The following is a 19,944-nucleotide window of genomic DNA, read 5'->3' on the forward strand; positions in this document are numbered from 1 at the left end:
TTTCTAGACTTTCACAGAAGTAAATCATGTAGAATATAAAAAAATCAATTACTTGTTTAGTGTCTTTGTAACAGTTTCTAATATAAATAGTGAATTTTTTTCAGAACAATCAATGCATTCCAGCTGGATTAGAGAATTACTACTCTGAGCAAGACTCCAGCGCTCGAGGGAAATTTTACACTGTCATAAACCACTACAATCTGGCCAAACAAACCATCACACGCTCAGTGTCTCCATGGATGACAGTACTGTCAGAAGAGAAATTATCTGAACAGGAGACTGAAGCTGCTGAGAAATCAGCTTAGTGTGATTATTAATGTCATTTGAAGGTAACTAAGGGACTTTAAGGAACTTTTCATTAAATATAATTATGGATAATTTAGAGGTTACTCATGTTTATGGTGCAATTGCTTCTGTTTGCTGATACCGCTTTGCAAAAAACAAAAATCTTGCTACAAAACATTCATGGGCATAAAATAAAGTGCATATCAGCATTGCTTTAGATCTTTGACACCATTTTCAATGTTAAGAAATCAATTTTAGATATTTTCTTGCAATTTATTGGATGCTGACAGAATTTTTCACTGGATTTTTCAGTGATTTGGACTTCTCACAAATGATGTGCTTTATTGTCTGAACTGATACTTTTTTATTATGTAGCCATTTTTGCAAACTGAAACATCATAGCCATAACTAGAGTGATCTCTTGTTTAGCAAAGAGCTGTATTTAAAACTTGCTTTCAGCTCAAGTAAGGCTGTTATCAGAACTGCTATCAAGGGTATGCTGTAATGATTAGAATGGAGAAAGGAAAAAAAACCCGTCAGGTAGCATTTTTTTCTTCACTGTTGATTTGTAAGTGATAATGAAGTTCTCTGGAACAAGGCATGCTCAATGTTTTATTATTGCTGTCAACAAAATTTCACTACATTTCCACTATGGCTTTAGTATGTTAGTAAGTATGTGCACTGAAACACAAACTAGATAGGACACCGGAGAGAGACACGTTTTTAGCTATGGATTTGTTCAGATTGTATAAAAACAACTTATGAACTGGAGGGATAAGAAATGGCATCCTTTGATTGCAGTGAACAGGCAGAAAGCCTTTCACTCTATTTGTAATCCACTCTGTAATTTCTCTGATATGACAGAGGGAGTAACATTTAAAAAACACTTTTATACAATATTAACACTTTCCCTTTTTATACATTCTGAATAGCTTTGAGTTAACTATGCTGTTTGCAGTTTGCTGATTTGCTGAAACATTACAGGACATCACAAGTGAAACAGCTGTCTTAGTTTATGCTACTTGCTGTTTTAAAGTTGACTTAAGAATCATAACTGTGTACAATAGAAGAAAAAAGACCATACAAGACTAGTACTGTGGGCGCATGTTCAAGTTTGGTGTTTTCTTGTATTGACATTTTTTTTGTATGAAGCCATGTTTTTAGTTTAATCTTCAATAAGCATTACAAAAATAATTTGCTTAATCTTCCAGTTAGACAAATTAAGCGTGTGAAGCTTTTAGGTATGAGATTAACTTTTCCTTTCATATTACTTGAATGTGATATTTCTAGTGGACATGTCAAAAGTTTCATTGTTGTAGACATGATACAAAAATGAAAGGAAATAATTTGTCTAGTTTTGTACTCAAACTTGGTTAGCTTCATTTTTGGGTTTTCTTCTAATCAATTATTAGCGTATTTAGTATCAAGAACTTTACATCCCAATAAAGTACAAAATGGCCACTACTACTCTATAGGTTTAATACCAAACATAATGTTATTAACATCATAGAGTTATAAATCACAAAAGGTTTCTGTTATGCTGCATGGGATGCATAAAAAGCAATAAATTATGTGCCAAAATTTCTTTGCATTTTTTAAAATTAACTTATGTAAACACATTAAAACATACCATGTTTTGTTTTCTAGTAGAGATGTACTTTATTGAATGTAAATAATTCACATGTAACTTTTGACATTTTCACTTCATGCAAAATAAAGAATAAGAACATTGCCGGTTGCAAAGAGCATGTTGACATACATTTCCCAAGATACACAGTAAAATGTACTTCTAAAATTAATTTTTACCAAAATATGAATTCAAATTTTAGAAGGAAAGATTTGTTTCCCATTATTATCAACCATAGATTTGATTAATATATTTTCCTCTTAAAATTAGATCAGTAAACAACTTCATTGTACAGCCAGCTGCTGAGCAGCAAGACTACCATCATAAAAGTAAACTTCCAAAAAAATTATGATGAAGCAGCTGGAAACATAAAACTCATTTGGTGACTGATCCTGTACTTCTTGAAGTCAAAGGGAGTTTTTCCACTGACTTCAACAGAAGGTGGTTCATAAACTCCTGGCTCCAACAGCTTCTCAAGTTCTCCCATCCTGTCTAAATAGGTAGTTAATAGTTTTAACACTCCAAAACGTTTGGTTTATATATTACCTATTTCTCAGCTTTACTCCATCTTAATACAATCTGTTTACTATACATACAGAACACTTCCCCAACTTCTTGGAACAGTGTGTAAGTAAAGCTTTACAACAGTGTTTAAAAGACAATTATTTTCCAGCAAATACTCGTGAGCCCTGTACAACCCAATTCTACAGAAATAGGAGCGATGATCACATATGTACAATTATTACAATTTGTAGTGAGTGATGTGACCAAAAATGAAACCTGAGAAGACTGATTAAAAAAAAGCTAAATGCTGTATACTGCCACAGTTTTTTTTCATTGTATATCCTGAACTTTCCACTAACTGGCATGATGGGCTACCCGTTTCCTGAATGTTGTATAATTTATTTTGCTGAAAATTTCTTGCAGCTCACTAAACTCCAGAGTGCTTTTCGTTTGCTAGCTGATTCAAAGTTTTCAGTTTTGAAAGACTACCTACCTTTGTTTTATGTAGCTGCTGAATGGGCTTAAATAGTATTGATCTGCATTACAAGAGTGGGTATGTGTACACACTTTTTGCTGGAAAATATTCGAGTCACAAGAGTATGGCATTTGCAGATAGTGTACCATTTTTTGAGAGACGGAATGTCTAAATCTTATACAAATATAACACACAGGGTTTATTAGCTGTCATACCAGTCCAGGAAAAGCAAGGAGAATGAACACATTACAAGGAAGAAAAGGATCCACACTCGAAATCCAGCATTTTTTTTGATTGCCTGTAGGAAGATATGAGCTCAATGACTATTTTTTCCTAAAAAATTCTGAATTTCAATAATGTGACTCAACTAACAGTCAATACAGGCCCAATCTGGCACCTCTTGAAGCCAGTAGTAAAGCTGCTCATTGACTTCAAAGTTAGGCCCATATTTCTGTAGTCTCACCCCATGACACAATTCTCAATTTCCAAAGCAGAGTCAGCTGAAAGAAGAAAAGGCATTCCCCCATTCACCAAGATAGTTGGGGTTAGTTAATAATAGAATATATGCTATATCCAATAATGAATAGTTCCTAAAGAGCCAAAAATTAATAAAAAATGCATATACATTCTATTTACATGCCAAAAGTTGACATTCTAAGAATAAGTGATGCAGCTTCTCTAAACAGTGCAATTAGAGCTCTGCTATGATTAAATAACTTGAGAGTGACTGTTATTGAGGGCTGATTTAACATTGGTTTGAGCTATCTTTAAATATTATAAATGACCAAGTCCAATTTCAAAATAAACACTGATTCCAAGATTTGTTTTCAACTGAAATGGTAAGGCTGGGGGGTTATTTTAGACATAATGTCAACAGATTATCTTAAACAGTATCAGTCTCAATTCTTAAATAGAGATGTTTTCATTTGTCTACAAAGAGTTTTCTAGGTAGGGAAACTGAAGCACAGAGATTAAGCAACTTCCTGAGTTAACATGCATCATGTGAGGAAGTGGGTTGTGTCCATGAAAGCTCATGATACTCTCTATATTTGTGTTAGTCATTAAGGTGCCACAGGACTACTCCTTTCAGAAGATCTATGTTCTAGTCACAGCTCTGCCACTGATGGACTTTGTTACATTAAATAAATCAGTTACTCTGCCTCAGTAGCACCAGCAATTAGAATGAAGACGATGCTCAGAGTCATGAATGAGATGTGCGGAATATTAAGTCTACTGACAATGTGTCTTAAAAGATTAATCTCTGCCACTTCATGCTACTTTTTGGATAACTGAATATGAGAAATAAAATACCAAAGCAAAGTCTCTGAAAATAAAGCCCCAAACAGATTTTCAAAAATAGATGCCTAATGATAGGATCCTAAATTCATGTTTAGGCAGTTAGATAAATGAATCTATAAATAAGACCTTACCCAGTATGGGGAAGGCCTCTTCTGATAAAGCTAATGTGTCATGACAACATTCCCATCAATGTGAGTGGTGTCCTTTTCCACCAAACCTTTAGGGACACTGCATAGGTGACTACATGCAGCCCAGGGTCTCTCACATCTTTAACAAGGAAGTGAAGATTAGCAAAGTTTACAGGTCCCAGTGATTGTTCAGTCCAAGATTAGTGAGACATAAAGTTCAACAGGCTACACTTCCTTTTAAGTGATCAAGTTAGCTTCGACCTACACTATTATTGCTAATCAGGTATGCCCTTAAGGTAGTCTTCAAGTTGCAAATCTAGCCATGGTATATAGTCATGAATATGCAAAAATGCTTTGATAGTTAGCAAGAAATGCATTAGAACACAACATAGTAACATTACCTCTCTTATGTCTTCATTGCCTTCTTTGATATTCTCTGTTGCACCCACAACTAACTGATGAATATTGTCAATTTCAGTGTCCTGTTGAGCAAGAGTTCCATAAAGACAATGACAAATTCTGCAGAAAAATGTTAACTGTAAAGCTCTGGGTCAGAATAGATCACAAATATGAAATAAAGAAGTGTGTTTGTGTTAATCTCTTATATGCATCTTTATCTATCATTAAGAGGCTGTTGGTTAATTAAATATTAAATTTTCTATGTCACTAGGGGCCTGAAAACAAAAGAAAAACTTCCATTGGCTTCTGTAACTTTGGATCAGACCTACGTGTTGCCTATCAGTTTTTGCTATTTGTCTTAGGAAAATGTTATAGTTTCCAAAATGCCACTAATTTAGCATAAGCAACAAGCATGATTAACAGTGTTCTAGGAGGAAGGGAATCTTAATAGTTAATTCAAGAATGTTTTTATTCTTATAAACTACTAAGAACATACATCTAGTAAGATTATTATACAGGACAAGCCATCCAGTATTTGGCTTTGAAATAGGAAGTTCCATTTTTGCTCAATGTTTATTTTCTTTTATTCGCCTATCTCGTAATATAACTAAGACGACACAGTTTCACAGCTAAGCCTAACCCTAAGCTTTTCTACAAGAAAAGCTCATTTTGCTTAAGCACACAGTTAAAAGTTACTAGCGGGCTGAGCCCCATGCTCACAAACCCCCCACTCTCTGGCAGCTTTTGTGATGACATCATTCTGTTGCCCATCAAGAAAAACTTTTTATATACAAAGAGAGATTTCTCGTGACATTTTGACATTACAGCAGCAAACATTTTTTTTACCTGTTGTAAGACTTTTTCTGTGAATATCTCTTGAAGTCTGGAGATTTCAACCACTTTTCCTTCAATTTGCCTTGACAAAAACAAACAAACAAAAAAAACCCCAACAAACACCCCCCATATGTCACTGTGTTCGTGCAAACATTTTCCACTATAGATTCACTCCAAACTCACATTTTCACCTCCAACAAATCAGTTTATAAATAAGGTAGTCATTTTGTCAGCAATTTGTTTAGTTAGCAGTTACATGCAAATATTCCACAATTTATGGTGAGAAAGAGTAAAGCCTGTAAAGATGCTTACAGGATTACAGGAAGTTCTGTAGCAGCTTCCCATGAATTTAAAAGGAGGGGAAAGAGTGTTGTTGAAATGAAGTGGAAACGAATAATGCAAATACAGTAGCCCTTCAATTAGTGATTTTAGATATTAGATCCATTTTATTTTCAACTCATCCCATGTTTACAGTTTTTCATTGCTGAAGACTTGTATGACAACACATATATGGTAGTTGTCAGAGAAAAGATGGGAGGGGTTTGATAGGAGGGTCTTTTGCATTTGGGGAAGCATGGGAGATAATTGGGGATTACAGGATAAACACAAACATCCAGCTGTGTTAAAATGATCGGAATTAAATAACCCATTGAATGGAAACAGATCACACACCTTGCAGAGATTTTTTTTCAGGCTGCCTATGGAAATAACATGGCACAAGTTTACATTCAGTTTACATTTTTAAGGTTTATTTACAATTATATGGATTTGAGGTTTTTAAATGAAAGCCTATAACAAATGAAAGGTATTAGCAAGTGGTGGATTCTGTGGCCATGGAACACAGGGGCCCTGGTTATAAAACATGCAAACCCAATAAATAAGAGAAAGTTATACCTTACTTCATCAAACAGGCTATTCATCTCACCAACAAGTCGCTGGTTTTCCTGTTCAAACTAAAGAAGGAAAACAACAGCAAAAACACTGCATGAAGTCACAGATCAGAATGCTGTCAAAGACATTCTAAAGAAGAAAGTAAAATCTAAATTATAATTAATTCTGAAGCAGTCAATGTTTAAGAGCTAAATGAGGTTTTTCAGCATCTTCACTGTAGTAGGAAGTAAAAAAGCATCATGAACATGTTTGCTTATATTTAAACAGCAACCTCAAAATCCACTATTTTCACCCAATGATGAGAGAAAATTATTCTACAGATTTGCTCAATATACAAGTACACAAAAAACACAGTAAATGCAACATTCCCGCAATTTTATATATGTTTTGACTTGAGAAGAAGCCAAAGTAGGTGATATTATTGTAACAGTATAATATGAAATTAAGAGAAGATGGTTACTTACCATTGTAACTCTTACTCTTCGAGATGTGTTGCTCATGTCCATTCCATGTCAGTGTGTGCCCGCTGCATGCACGTCATTGGAAGTATCCATTGGGCCAACAGGTGAGCCTCCTGCAGTGTTGCCGCTACATTGGCCAATATATACTTCTGCTGGCCCTCCACGCTCTTGTTTCCTTTTTACCGGACTACTCCGAAAAAGGGGAGGCAGACGGGCTTTGGAATGGACATGAGCAACACATCTCAAAGAACAAGTTACAACGGTAAGTAATTCTAGCTTTCCACTGACCTAAGTACAACCCTACCCAGGGCTGTGTCCTTCCCAGCCTAATTAGCCAGCACATAGTGATTGGCGAAAGTGTGGACAGAAGACCATGTGACGGCCCTACAGACGTCCAAGATAGGGACCTGAACTACAAACGCCATAGAGGAGGCCTGCACCCTAGTAGAGTGGACTGTGAGGGAAGGGGCCAGTATCACAGCAAACCCACAGCACTCCCTAATACAGGTCGTGATCCAGGATGAGAGTCTTTGTGCAAATACTGGTGGCCCCTTCAGCCATTCTGCAATTGCTACAAAGAGCTGCAGGAGCTACCAAAGGGCTTTGTTCTTTCTACATAAAAAGCAGGCATTCTTCTAACATCAAAGGTGTGTAACACCTGTTTCTTACTCGATGCATGGGGCTTGGGGTAAAAGACAGGGAGGTAAATGTCCTGAGACATATAGAAGCTAGAAACCACCTTAGGAAGGAAGGCAAGGTTGGGGCGTAACCTGAGCTTGTCTTTAAAGAAAACTGTATATGGGGGGTCCAAAGTGAGGGCTCTTAGTTCGGACACACTCCTGGCCGATGTGATAGCCACCAAAAAGAATACTTTCCAAAAAAGATGCATCAGTGAGCACGTTGCCAGGGGTTCAAAGAGAGGTCCCATGAGCTTAGCAGAACTAGACAGGTCCCACTGAGGGATGGGCTGACAGACATGCTGGTAGGCCTTTCAAAAATCCGTTCACCATCGGGTCCTCAAAGTGGGCCTTACCTCTGGAGCCCAGGTGAGAGGCGGAAATAGCCTAATGGAAGAGGATGATAACCCCAATAGCCTGAGATCTAGAAGGTAGTCCAGGACCCATGGGACCTGGGCATCTATGGGTGATACCCCCTCTTGGGTAGTCCAAGTGGAGAAGCCAGGTAAGTAGCCCTAGTGGAAGGTTTACTTCTACCCAGCAGCACCCCCTGCACATGCTCCAAGCACTGCAGCTCTGCCACTATCAGCGATGGAACTTCCAGCCAGGGATCACAGGTTTAGGTGGCAAAGCCTTCCGAAGTCCTGTGTTATAAGGGCCAGTTCCAATAGGAGAGTGATCTGCCTCTTGTAGGACAGGGATGTGAAACAGTGCTGCCTTGGCCAGTGCTGGCAGCAGTACACCCAGAAGAGAGGGGCCAGTGGCTGCAGGACTCAGTGCTGCTGTCGGTATTGCCCAAAGATCCTGTACCAATGCCGGGCAGGTCTGGTGCTCGGACAGGAGTGGAGGCTGCAGCTGGTGCCAAGGATTAGGGCAGTGCCATGCCCAGCATGGGGGTTGAAGCTGCAGGCGCTGGGGCAGAGTAGTGATGTCCCCTTGCTTTGGCCACCCTTAGGGTCAGGAGCTGATGATCTCCTCCTGAAGGAGATGCAAGGTTCCGGGGCCAATGGCCGGTGCCATCTTGGCTCGTGCGCCTTTGCTGAATCCTGTGCCAAGGTCGTGGAGAAGGACAGCTCAATCGAGTCTCTTACTTTTAAGGTCTCTGGAGTGGAAGGCTCTGGGAAGTTACCTGCTGGGCTGTAAACTCACTGTGGGCTAGAGCGGTGTCGGCCTGACGGTGATAGTCCAGGTGCAGCACTCGATGGTGCTGCATGCCTCACTTGAGGGTGCATGGAGGGCATGTGCTCTGAAGGGGACCTGCCCCTGCCTGGTCTCCCTTTTCTTCTGGGGCACCGGGGACTGATACCAGTGCCAAGGCGTATGCAGTGTCAGCGAGGCACACGAATGGCTGGGCGCTCCCCGCACTGAGGGCAATGTGCTCTAGATTGCTGGAACTGGGTCAGACACCAGTGCTGGGAGCAAAGCTGCCTCCATAAGTATAATCTTCAAGCGAGATTCTCTTTCCCGCTTGGTGCACGATTTGAAGGCCTTACAGATTTCACAGCCCTCAGACAAATGAGCCTCCCTGAGGCACTTAAGGCAGGCTGAGTGAGGGTCTCCACAGGGCACAGGCTTCTGGCACTTCTTGCAGGGCTTGAAGCAGTGGGGCCTGGGCATGCCCTGCCAAACGGGATGTCGCACTTGATTGTTCAGCCAGAAGTAACACACTTAACTACTTAGGGACAGACAACACAGATGAACTGCAAAAACTGTAACAAAGAACTAAAACACTAGGTAAAACTGCTAAGAAGTGCTTGCAGTGCAAGAGCAAAAGCACATTCCAACAACCCACAGTCAGGAGCGGTAAGAAGGAACTGAGGTTACGGAGGCCAGCAGGGATATATATTAGCCAATATAGTGGTGCCACTCCAGGGGGCTCTCCTTGCTGGCCCAAGAGATACTGTTAAGGGAAACACTTCTGACAACACATGCACACAGAACGTGCACACCTACATGGAATGGACATGAGCAATCACGCGAGGAACAACTCTGAGTTTGCCAAAATATAAAATCTTCTGACATCTAGTACTGATACTTTAGAAAATGAGGCAAAGGCCCATACAGTTGCAGTCCCTAAGCTGTCACTTTTCCATTTTAAATTGGGGTTACTCCGTGAAATAACTTTTAAATTTACTATCATTATATTTTCTAAGCAAATAACTATACACAGATTTCATGAGTGAAATAACCTCTTCTTTCAAAGATGGACTACATTCATTATCAATTCATTTGGCATTCATAGTACTAGGTTTTTCTATCATGCTCACCCAAAAAGCCTAACAGAAATCTGAAGATGGATTCAGTAAGTTTCACAGCCAAATTGTAACAAATAAATAACAGGCTAACTGCAATCCTCATCTTAAACAAACTGTTCCCAAACCCACCAACTTCTGTGACCTAATTACCACATTATGAAACTATATGTAAATGGTGGATGGATTTTCTTAAGTGACTTAGAAGAATAAATCCCATTGAAAGTCACAAGTTGCATTTGAAAAAAATCCCCCACTAGAATTTAATAAACTCTCTGAAAAGTTAATATATGGAAAATGTTGGGTTGATTTCTTTTCTGTGTAAATTTTAATGATATGAAACATTAAGATTTATAATACACATCCTAGGTAGGATGTACTGTGATATATTTTTAAATAGGAAGTCCCACACCTAGCATTATGAATACTGGAAAATTGGTCCTCGCTGTCCAAATAATTTGACACAGGAGCAGAATGAAATAGACCTTCACTGTCACTGTGCAAAGAGAATAAATATTATTCTATTTCTTTCAAGAGCAGTTGATATTAACATTGAACTCATCTATTAAAACATTTCCTTTGTGTTCTGGCATAATCAAATCATGTTACAATTTCGTTAGTAATAAAAATCTAGGGCTTCCCCATATAGGGTTGCCAGGTATTCAGTTTTCAAACTGTGCACCTAGTTGAAAAGAAACACTGGCAGCTCCAGTCCAGTGGACTGATACAAAGTCGTGCTGCAGGCTCCCTCCTGGCAGGCTCCCTGCTTGGATCTGTGCGGCTCCTGGAAGTGGCCAGCGTGTCCCGCCAGCTCCCAGGTGGAGGGACGGCCATAGGAGCTCTGCATGCTGTCCCACTCCGAGCACCAGCTCTGTGGCTCTGTTCAATAGGAGCGGGAAGCAATCTGAGCAAATGCCCAGTATTTCGAAGGTAGTGAGAAACAGGAGTCCTGAAGCGACTAAGCAAAAATGATTTAGAACTGTATATGTAAATGCAAAAAGCGGAGGAATCTGGGAACTGCCTGAACCACTGTCTAACAGATAAGATGGGTAGTTACATTCATCTGGAATAGCCACATACAGGTAGCTAGACATTTTGCTTTGCATTAGACATTACGGAAAATGTCCTCTCTAAAGCTGTATTTTTAAAATGATAGGCAATGTAAAAATATCAATACTTCAGAGTAATTTAAACATTTAATTCGGCTTTTTTTTTTTCAAAAATACTGCATGTAAATTAACATGCACAATATGGTATAAAGCTAATCTGACTCAGCTTTTATGCAGCTCCAATATGCATGAGTAGACAACTTTAATGCCATTATGCTGCCATCTTTCCTAATTAATCATAATCTTTGTTGCTCACCCTAGTCACTTTCCCACCAGTCCTCTTAGCATAAAAAAGGATTATGCTCATAGCACAAATTTTTCAAAAGATTTGTTTCTATCTCAAACTAATCAACACTTATTTGAAAACCCTCAGAAAATTCAACATTTACAGATTATATGCTGTAAATTTCAGGAAAATATACTGGGATCTTTGTGCTAATACAGAAGTCAACACTAGTTTAATCAACATTGGTTTAATTATGGAAAACTGAACATTGTCTCCATAATGTCCTCCAGCTGATTTATGTTTTCAGGAAATGCCACTGTATATAACAGTCCAGTACTTTTCTTTCCTACTGATAATCTTATTCCAATTTTCTAACACAGCAACAGTACCATTCTTTTTTCTTTTTTTGGTACAGTCAAGCACTTCCCTTCCAAATGATCTTAGTTCATTGAGTGATCATTAGACCATTCCAGGTATAGTGCATACCACACTGATTTATGATGAGGAAGTTTGCCCTTCAAGACAGCCTGGATTTTAAAATACTTCTTTAGGATACACTGTTCTGTGATTTATTTACACACTACAGATAGATAGTGTAACAGGGGGACTGGCCCCTTTAAGGAGAGTTTGGACCAACCCTATATATAATTAATTAGCTAGTTCTCAGCCTGAGAGGGCATGGCTAACAGATGTCAGCTGATGCTTTAATGGCAAAGCAGGTCACATAAGAAGGGCTGAGACAGATCAGTCCACAGTGGAACCACAGGCAGGCGGCTGGCTCCTGTGAAGGCCCTAGTGATGAGCTGCAGGAGGTTGGGTATCATAGCAGGAAGTTGGGTACTACAGCTCTACTACCCTTGTCGTATACCAAGGAGGGAAGGATGAAAGGAACAGAGCCCAGCAGGTGATGAGGACTGTATTCCAGGGGAAATGGCCTATGGGCTGAGCACTTAGAGCCAGGGAGACTCACAAAGGTAGCCCAGAAAGGGACTGGGAATGGGGCCCATAGCTGAAGAGAAGTTCCAGAAAGGCAGAAGAAACCTTGTGTTTGTAGGGAATTTTAGTTGGCTTGGAAGAATATGCTTGTTTGTGACTTAGTCACATCCCTAGAACAGATTGATGTCTGGAAAGCTGAGGTGCTAAACCTCTGGGAAGGAAACCAAGGCAAGGTCCATGCTTGGCTAGCAGGGAGTGTTACAGAGTGGTCACCAACTCACAATAGATGGTCATTGTGTGGCATTTATTTCATTCTGATATTTAAAACTAGCACATTTACCCAGCATTGCTCAGGTCCTTAAGAAGGGGATCCGGTCAGAGAATGAGGGGGGGCAGGAACTGGGCACAAGGGGCAAAGTGTTCCTCCCTGCTGAGATTTGTATCAGGGCTGCTTGCTCTTCTGTTTCCTGTCCCCGTCACAGAGAGAGCGCAAAGTGCACAGCTCATTTGCCCCCTGCACACCCCAGCCAGAGTGAGGAATGCAGCAAACTGTGCATTTTCCCCATACTCCCTGATGAAGGGGAACAGCCAGCAATGTTTCCGTACGAATCTGGGGGAGGAGGGGTTCAGACCCCCGCCATCTCTAATGGGCACCTGAGTAATGGGTGGATGGAGCAGTATGGTGGGGGAGGAAAGGAGTGCCCCCCCATCAGCCTCTTTCATCTGCTTGGTGATTGTCACTTTTCTGAGAAACAATCCCATTCCAGGCACATCCTAGTTTCTTGGCAAAACTAAACCCCTTACTTTGCTTTAAGTGATAACAGAAAGCTGTATATTAAATTTGGTGGTCCTAGCTTTTACTGTTTGGAAGGAGCTCTTAAACAAGCAGAAAAATGGACACGCAGGCAAACTCTCCAATACACAGTAGATGAACATTATTAACCCATTAAAAGGAGTCCGGTGTCCAATTAATATAGTGTCAACATTTATTATAGAAGAGTGAATGTTGAGTATGATAATTTTGAGCAAGTTCATTTATCTGTTCATTTATTCCAAAATGCTCTACCCTGTTTAGGGATAGGGGTAGCTTCATAACAGCTACATTCCATGCATCAGGAATATTGAACTGTGGTCACAGCCACGGCTTACCCATGCTCAACTACAGAGTGATGTTAGACAGGGGATATCTAGTGACAAGCCCTCCTTTCCTACAGGCATTGAAATACTCCAGAAAGTGTCTTACAGTGGTTCAATCCTATCAGAAGCAATCCATTCATGGTCCAGCATACCCCACCCCAACAGATTAATGATTAGATCATGACAGACTCCTAACATCCCAACCTAAATAATTTAATTACATCCCATCACAAGGACCCTGTTTTTGGAGACTTTTCCTCCAAAAAGAGCATGCATGAACAAAATCTAATCACTTGGTATAGACATATTTACTGTTATAATAATGAATGGCTAAAAAAAGTTAAACCCATTGGAACCTGGTTCAACACTATAGTACTTCGGGTTTACACAAGTGTAAGTATTAAATGGAGTTGCAACAGTGTAAACCTGAAATGAAGTGGTGAACTTAAATCAGGAGGTCCAGTCAAGATGGTCATTGATTGGAGAGGACGGCCAATTATCACTGTTTGTAAAAGTTTTGGTGAACCTTTCACGCAGGGCTATTCAAACTTGTTCATGCTGCTGCAGGAATTGGAAAAGCTCTTTGTGAAAAATTAAGCTTTTTTTTTTTCTTTTTTATTAACTGTTTTAGCACCCTAGTAAGAATTACATAATCAATTTAGAAGTCAGATTTTCAATATGCAGTAAATGATTGTGATCTGTTTACAAACAATATAAGCCCATTTGGAGAAAGTATTCTGAAAGACATCTAAAACCTTCTTCTCATATTTAAAAAAAAAAAAAAAAACCCCTGGATAAACTTTGTAATTTGAAATGATAGCCGATGAAGTATTTGGTTCTCACTGTAATAAGCTATGATAGAACAGTCAATTGAACAAAAGGTTAGAACAGAGAGTATATAATACATCAATATGTCACAAAAGAATTTACATGATAGGAACATAAAACTGAAACTACGACAATCAATATAGCTCAACTTTCTATGGCTTAATAAAGAAAGCACTTTTTATGGCAGTAAAATATGCTGCTACAAAAAGATGGCACAAAGTGACAAATTGCTTAGACTTTGCTCAAGATATAATGAATAGAAATAATAATCAGGACTCTTTTTTTTGTTATCCCAAGAGATACATCATTAAATGTCTGTACGTGATTTCATCATAGACAAAAATAAGATGAAAGTAGTTCAGGAAAATTAGACCTTTTCAGAACAGAAACAGATTTTATTCCACTCAATCTGACCACAAGACATCTGCTTACAATAACTATAAAAACATTAATATACCTGTACTATGGGTTATAAATTAAAATTTATTGTGCAAATCGTACAATAGTCTGCAACCATTTTGGACCATGTAATGATCTCTCCTGTGGGTGAAATAATGAATTAAATGTCTGCTGTAGCCATACGATAGAGGTTTAACTCATTACTTTACCCTCAAGAAAGATCATGAAACACTGATTGTAAATTATGGGTATAATTTGTTACAACATATTCCAATTAAAAACCAATACTCCAATTTCTACAATAGTTCTCACTGCTCGTTTTCGGAGTCAAATTCCTTAAAATAACTGTAACTTCTATGCAACTGGACCATCATATACCATTGTTCACCAAAAAATAATTAAAAAAGCAAATATTAACTTTTCCTCTATGCTGTTACTGGTGTAATGCCTAAACACTCTTTAATATATCAGTTATTGGATATTGTGAGGATTCAGTATAATTTGTAAAAGCCCATTACGATTCTTGAAGATGTTACGTTACTACAGTGTTGTGATTAAGCATGTTATCTGATCCAGGCTATGTCTACAATTCAGAGTTTGTGGAAAAATGGCTGTTTTTCCCACAAAAACTTGGAGCGTCCACACCTCAAGCGCGTTTTTGTGCAAGTCAATCATAAGAACATAAGAATGGCCATACTGGGTCAGACCAAAGGTCCATCCAGCCTAGTACCCAGTCTGCCAACAGTGGCCAATGCCAGGTGTCCCAGAGGGAGTGAATCGAACAGGTAATGATCAAGAGATCTCTCTTCTGCCATCCATCTCCACCCTCTGACAAACAGAGGCTAGGGACACCATCCTTATCTATGCTGGCTAATAGCCATTTATGGACTTAACCTCCATGAATTTATCTAGTTCTCTTTTAAAACCTGTTAAAGTCCTAGCCTTCACAACCTCCTCAGGCAACGAGTTCCACAGATTGACTATGCACTGTGTGAAGAAGAACTTCCTTTTATTTGTTTTAAATCTGTTGCCCATTAGTTTTATTTGGTGGCCCCTAGTTCTTATATTATGGGAACAAATAAATAACTTTTCCTTATTCATTTTCTCAAAAACCACTCATGATTTTATAGACCTCTATCATATCCCCCCTTAGTCTCCTCTTTTCAAAGCTGAAAAGTCCCAGTCTCTGTAATCTCTCCTCATGTGGGACCAGTTCCAAACCCCTAATCATTTTAGTTGCCCTTCTCTGAACCTTTTCTAATGCCAGTATATCTTTTTTGAGATGAGGAGACCACATCTGTATGTAGTATTCAAGATGTGGGCATACCATGGATTTATAGAAGGGCAATAGATATTCTCTGTCTTATTCTCTATTCCTTTTTTAATGATTCCTAACTTCCTGTTTGCTTTTTTGACTGCTGCAGCACACTGCATAGATGTCTTCAGAGAACTATTCATGATGACTCCAAGATCTCTTTCCTGATTAGTTGTAGCTAAGTTAGCTCCCATCATATTATATGTATCGTTGGGGTTATTTTTTCCCATGTGCATTCCTTTACATTTATCCACATTAAATTTTATTTGCCATTTTGTTACCCTTAGTTTGGTGAGATCTTTTTGAAGTTCTTCACAGTCTGCTTTGGTCTTAACTACCTTGAGCAGTTTAGTGTCATCTGCAAACTTTGCCACCTCACTGTTTACCCCTTTCTCCAGATCATTTATTTGGAGAAAGTCGAAAGATCAGAGGGGTTTTTGCACAATTTGTAATCCTCATTCTACAAGGAAGAATGCCTTTTTGCGCAAGAGCTCTAGCGCAAAAAAGGTGTGTGTGGACAGGTTTTTTTGCGCAAGAAGAGGGAAGAGGAAAAAGCACAGGTGCCCTCGTGGCCATTCTGTCCATAGAATCATAGAGCTGGAAGAGACCTCAGGAGGTCATCCAATCCAGCCCCCTACCCAAGGCAGGATCAATCCCAAGTAAATCAACCCAGCCAGGGCTTTGTCAAGCCGAGACTTAAAAACCTCTAGGGATGGAGATTCCACCACATCATTAGGTAACCAATTCCAGTGTTTCACCACTCTCCTAGGAAAATAGTTTTTCCTAATATCCAACCTAGACCTCTCCCACTGTAACTTGAGACCATTGCTCCTTGTTCTGCCATCCTTCACTACTGTGAACAGCCTTTCTCCATCCTCTTTGGAACCTCCCTTCAGGAAGTTGAAGGCTGCTATCAAATCCCCTCTCACTCTTCTCTTCTGCAGACTAAACCAACCCAAATCCTTCAGTCTCTCCTCATAGGTCATATGCTCCAACCCCCTAATCGTTTTGGTCGCCCTCCGCTAGACCCTCACTTCTCTGGATCTGCTGGCAATGCTCCTCCTAATGCACCCCAATATGCCATTAGCCTTCTTGGCTACAAGGGCACACTGTTGACTCATATCCAGCTTCTCATCCACTGTAATTCCAAGGTCCTTTTCTGCAGAACTGCTACTGCCATTCGGTCCCCAGCCTGTAACAATGCTTGAGATTCTTCCGTCCCAAGTGAAGGACTCTACATTTGTCCATGTTGAACCTCATCAGATTTCTTTTGGCCCATTCCTCTAATCTTCCCAGGTCACTCTGGACCCTATCACTGTCCTCCAGCGCATCCACTTCTCCCCCTAGCTTAGTGTAATCTGCAAACTTGCTGAGGGTGCAATCCATCCCCTCATCCAGGTCATTAATAAAGATGTTGAACAAAACCAGTTCAAGAACAGATCTTTGGGGCACTCCACTAGAAACCAATTGCCAACTTGATATCGAGCCATTGATCACTATCCATTGGGCCCGATAGTCTAGCCAGCTTTCTATTCATCTTACAGTCCATTTATCCAATCCATATTCCCTTAAGTTGCTGGCAAGAATATTGTGGAAAACTGTAAGAAAAGCTTTCCTAGAAAAGCTTTGCTAAACAAGGTATATCACATCCACTGAATTTCCCATATCTACAAAGCCAGTTACCTCATCATAGAAGCTAATCAGATTGGTCAGGCATGACTTGCTCTTCATGAATCCATGTTGACTATTCCTGATCACTTTACCCTCTTCCAAGTGCTTCAAAATGGATTCCTTGAGGATCCCCTGCCTGATTTTTCCAGGGACTGAGGTACGGCTGACAGGACTGTAGTTCCCTGGATTGTTGTTCTTCCCTTTTTTAAAGAAGGGTACTTATATTTGCCTTTTTCCAATCTTCCGCGATCTCTCTTGATCGCCATGAGTTTTCAAAGATAATGGCCAAAGGCTCCGCAATGACACTTGCCAACTCCGTCAGTACCGTCGGATGCATAGCAATCATTGCTTACTTGCAAGAGAGCATCCAGGCAGTCTGGACGCTCTCTTTTGGAAAAGTGCATTGCTTTTCTATGCGCTTTTGCAATGTTGACGCTCTGTTGTGGCTAGAAGTTTTTGCAGAAGATCTCTTCCAACAAAAGCTTCTTGCGCAAAAAGCCTGCAGTCTAGATGTAGCCCCAATATCCTAAATGCAAAACTCAAGGGAATAGCAAAGATCTGCCTGATTTATACATACTAAGGTAATTCCACTGAATCCTGTTTTTGCACATGAATGGAAAAATTGGTTTACTTCTGTCAGGGGAGAAAAATCTTTTAGAACAGCTTGGAAATTTATCAGTTTTTAATTCTTGTTAATCAACATAATCATATGAAAAGAACCTAAAATGTATCAAAACATACACAAAATTCTTCAGCTAAGTGCCAGCAGCTCTCACGCATACCTGGAGAACTACTGTTCAAAAAATGCCTTCACGTGTTGATGACCATGGTAACACTGCCAACTATCTAGAAACACTCTCTGTGTGTTCAATCAGAGCACACAACATCCACACCATTCGTAGAAAATCTCCCTATCGTGGATACTTAGGCTGTGTCTACACAGCAGTGTTATTAAAGAATAACTAATGTCATTCCAAAATAACACAGTCCACGTCTACACAGCAAGCAGTTATTTCGACATAATGTCAAAATAACATTGAGCCAGAGGACTTTTTACTCCCCTTACTCCTCATAAAATGAGGGTTACAGAAGTTGGAGGGAGAGTGCCCTTTCTTGGACTTCCTGCTGTGTAGACCGTGCCAAAAGCTGAAATAAGCTATTTCAACTTAAGCTATTCAATTGATGTAGCTCAAGTTGTGTAGCTAATTTTGGCTTTAGACCTGCTGTGCAGCTGTGCCCTAATAGAACAGCAATATGGCCATCAGTCCACTCCTTTCTTTGTGAGCTATTATTCAATTAATGCTGTGTCAAGGGATGATGCAAATGTAGAGAAAGATGTTCTGCAGTCTTCCAGTGAGATTCCTAGCCCCACCTTCACTGGAAACTGCCTGGGCATCATCTCGTGCAATGGACATTAATTTACTCAATCAGTCAAAGCAGCACCTCTTAAGTGTTCTCACCTCTTAAGTGTTGTTCTTTAAGATGGGATATTTCATGGAAGGGTCAGGTATGGCTCTGCCCTTTATACCCTTGCCTCAGAGCATGAGGGCACCAGTCAAAGGCAGGGCCCCTATGGATATCACTAGAGAAAACTCTTCAGTACTGGTGCACGTGATGGCCGCACATTTAGGGCAGATCTGCACTACAAGGACAGGTCAACCTAAGCTATGCAATTTGAGTCACATTAATAGCATAACTCAAATCGACATAGCTTAGCTGGACATGCTACAGGGGGTTGACAGAAAAAATTCTCCTGTCAATTCCTGTTACTCATCTTGTTCTGCTGAAGTACTAGCATCAAAAGGAGAGTGATCAATGGTTGATTTAGTACGTCTTTACTAGACTTGCTAAATTGACCGCTGGTGGAATGATTGCTCACGGTCAAACCATCCCATAGTGGAGAAAAACCCTTAGTGTAATAAACATATATACCACATCTTGAAGTACAAGAGTTATGCGAGGCAAGTAACTATTTTTACTAGTATTGCCCCCTCTATCTCTGTTGATGTTACAGTAGCACATGACAGAGTGATCCGCTGGGAAAGTCATTCTGCATAGGAGGTGAATAGTTGGGAAGAGATCTGAAAAGGCTTCATTCTATCTAGATAAAAAGCTAGAACATCCAGAATGTGGAGCTTTGGTTCATCCTCATGTGCTTTGGAGAAAAAAAAATCCTATGTAGAGATGATTGAGATAGAAGCCATGTACTCTTCCAGAGAGAAACTGAGGCCTAAGCTGTACTTCATCCTTTACAAAACTGTGTGCGAAGGATAAGAACATAAGAATGGCCATACCGGGTCAGACCAAAGGTCCATCCAGCCCAGTATCCTGTCTGCCGACAGTGGCCGATACCAGGTGTCCCAGAGGGAGTGAACCGAACAGGTAATGATCAAGCGATCTCTCCCCTACGATCCATCTCCACCCTCTGACAAACAGAGGCTAGCGACACCACTCCTTACCCATCCTGGCTAATAGCCATTAATGGAGTTAA

General features: G+C 39.9%; 2 protein-coding genes across 7 annotated transcripts in view; one reads left to right on the forward strand and one right to left on the reverse strand.

Annotated features, from left to right (window-relative positions):
• Positions 1–4,922, forward strand: part of NSG1 (neuronal vesicle trafficking associated 1) — a 35,245-nt gene extending 30,323 nt beyond the window's left edge. For all 3 annotated transcript variants that reach the window (XM_006128194.4, XM_006128193.4, XM_006128195.4), the window contains exon 5: positions 105–4,922. In XM_006128194.4, the coding sequence (XP_006128256.1) occupies positions 105–305 (201 nt within the window). In that variant the 3' untranslated portion in view covers positions 306–4,922. The remainder of the gene's footprint in view (positions 1–104) is intronic.
• The window catches only part of STX18 (syntaxin 18), a 122,265-nt gene continuing 104,240 nt past the window's right edge, over positions 1,920–19,944 (reverse strand). The window contains exons 8-11 of one of the 4 annotated variants that reach the window (XM_075930747.1): positions 6,446–6,504; positions 5,564–5,633; positions 4,720–4,800; positions 1,920–3,391 (exon numbers count right to left, since the gene is read on the reverse strand). In XM_075930747.1, coding sequence (XP_075786862.1) covers positions 3,329–3,391; positions 4,720–4,800; positions 5,564–5,633; positions 6,446–6,504 — 273 coding nt within the window. In that variant the 3' untranslated portion in view covers positions 1,920–3,328. Of the gene's footprint in view, positions 4,801–5,563; positions 5,634–6,445; positions 6,505–19,944 lie in introns of all 4 variants that reach the window. The other 3 variants (XM_075930746.1, XM_006128192.4, XM_006128191.4) reach the window with 3 other exon arrangements.

Source organism: Pelodiscus sinensis, chromosome 5 (genome assembly GCF_049634645.1).
Source record: "Pelodiscus sinensis isolate JC-2024 chromosome 5, ASM4963464v1, whole genome shotgun sequence".
NCBI lineage: Eukaryota > Metazoa > Chordata > Testudines > Trionychidae > Pelodiscus > Pelodiscus sinensis.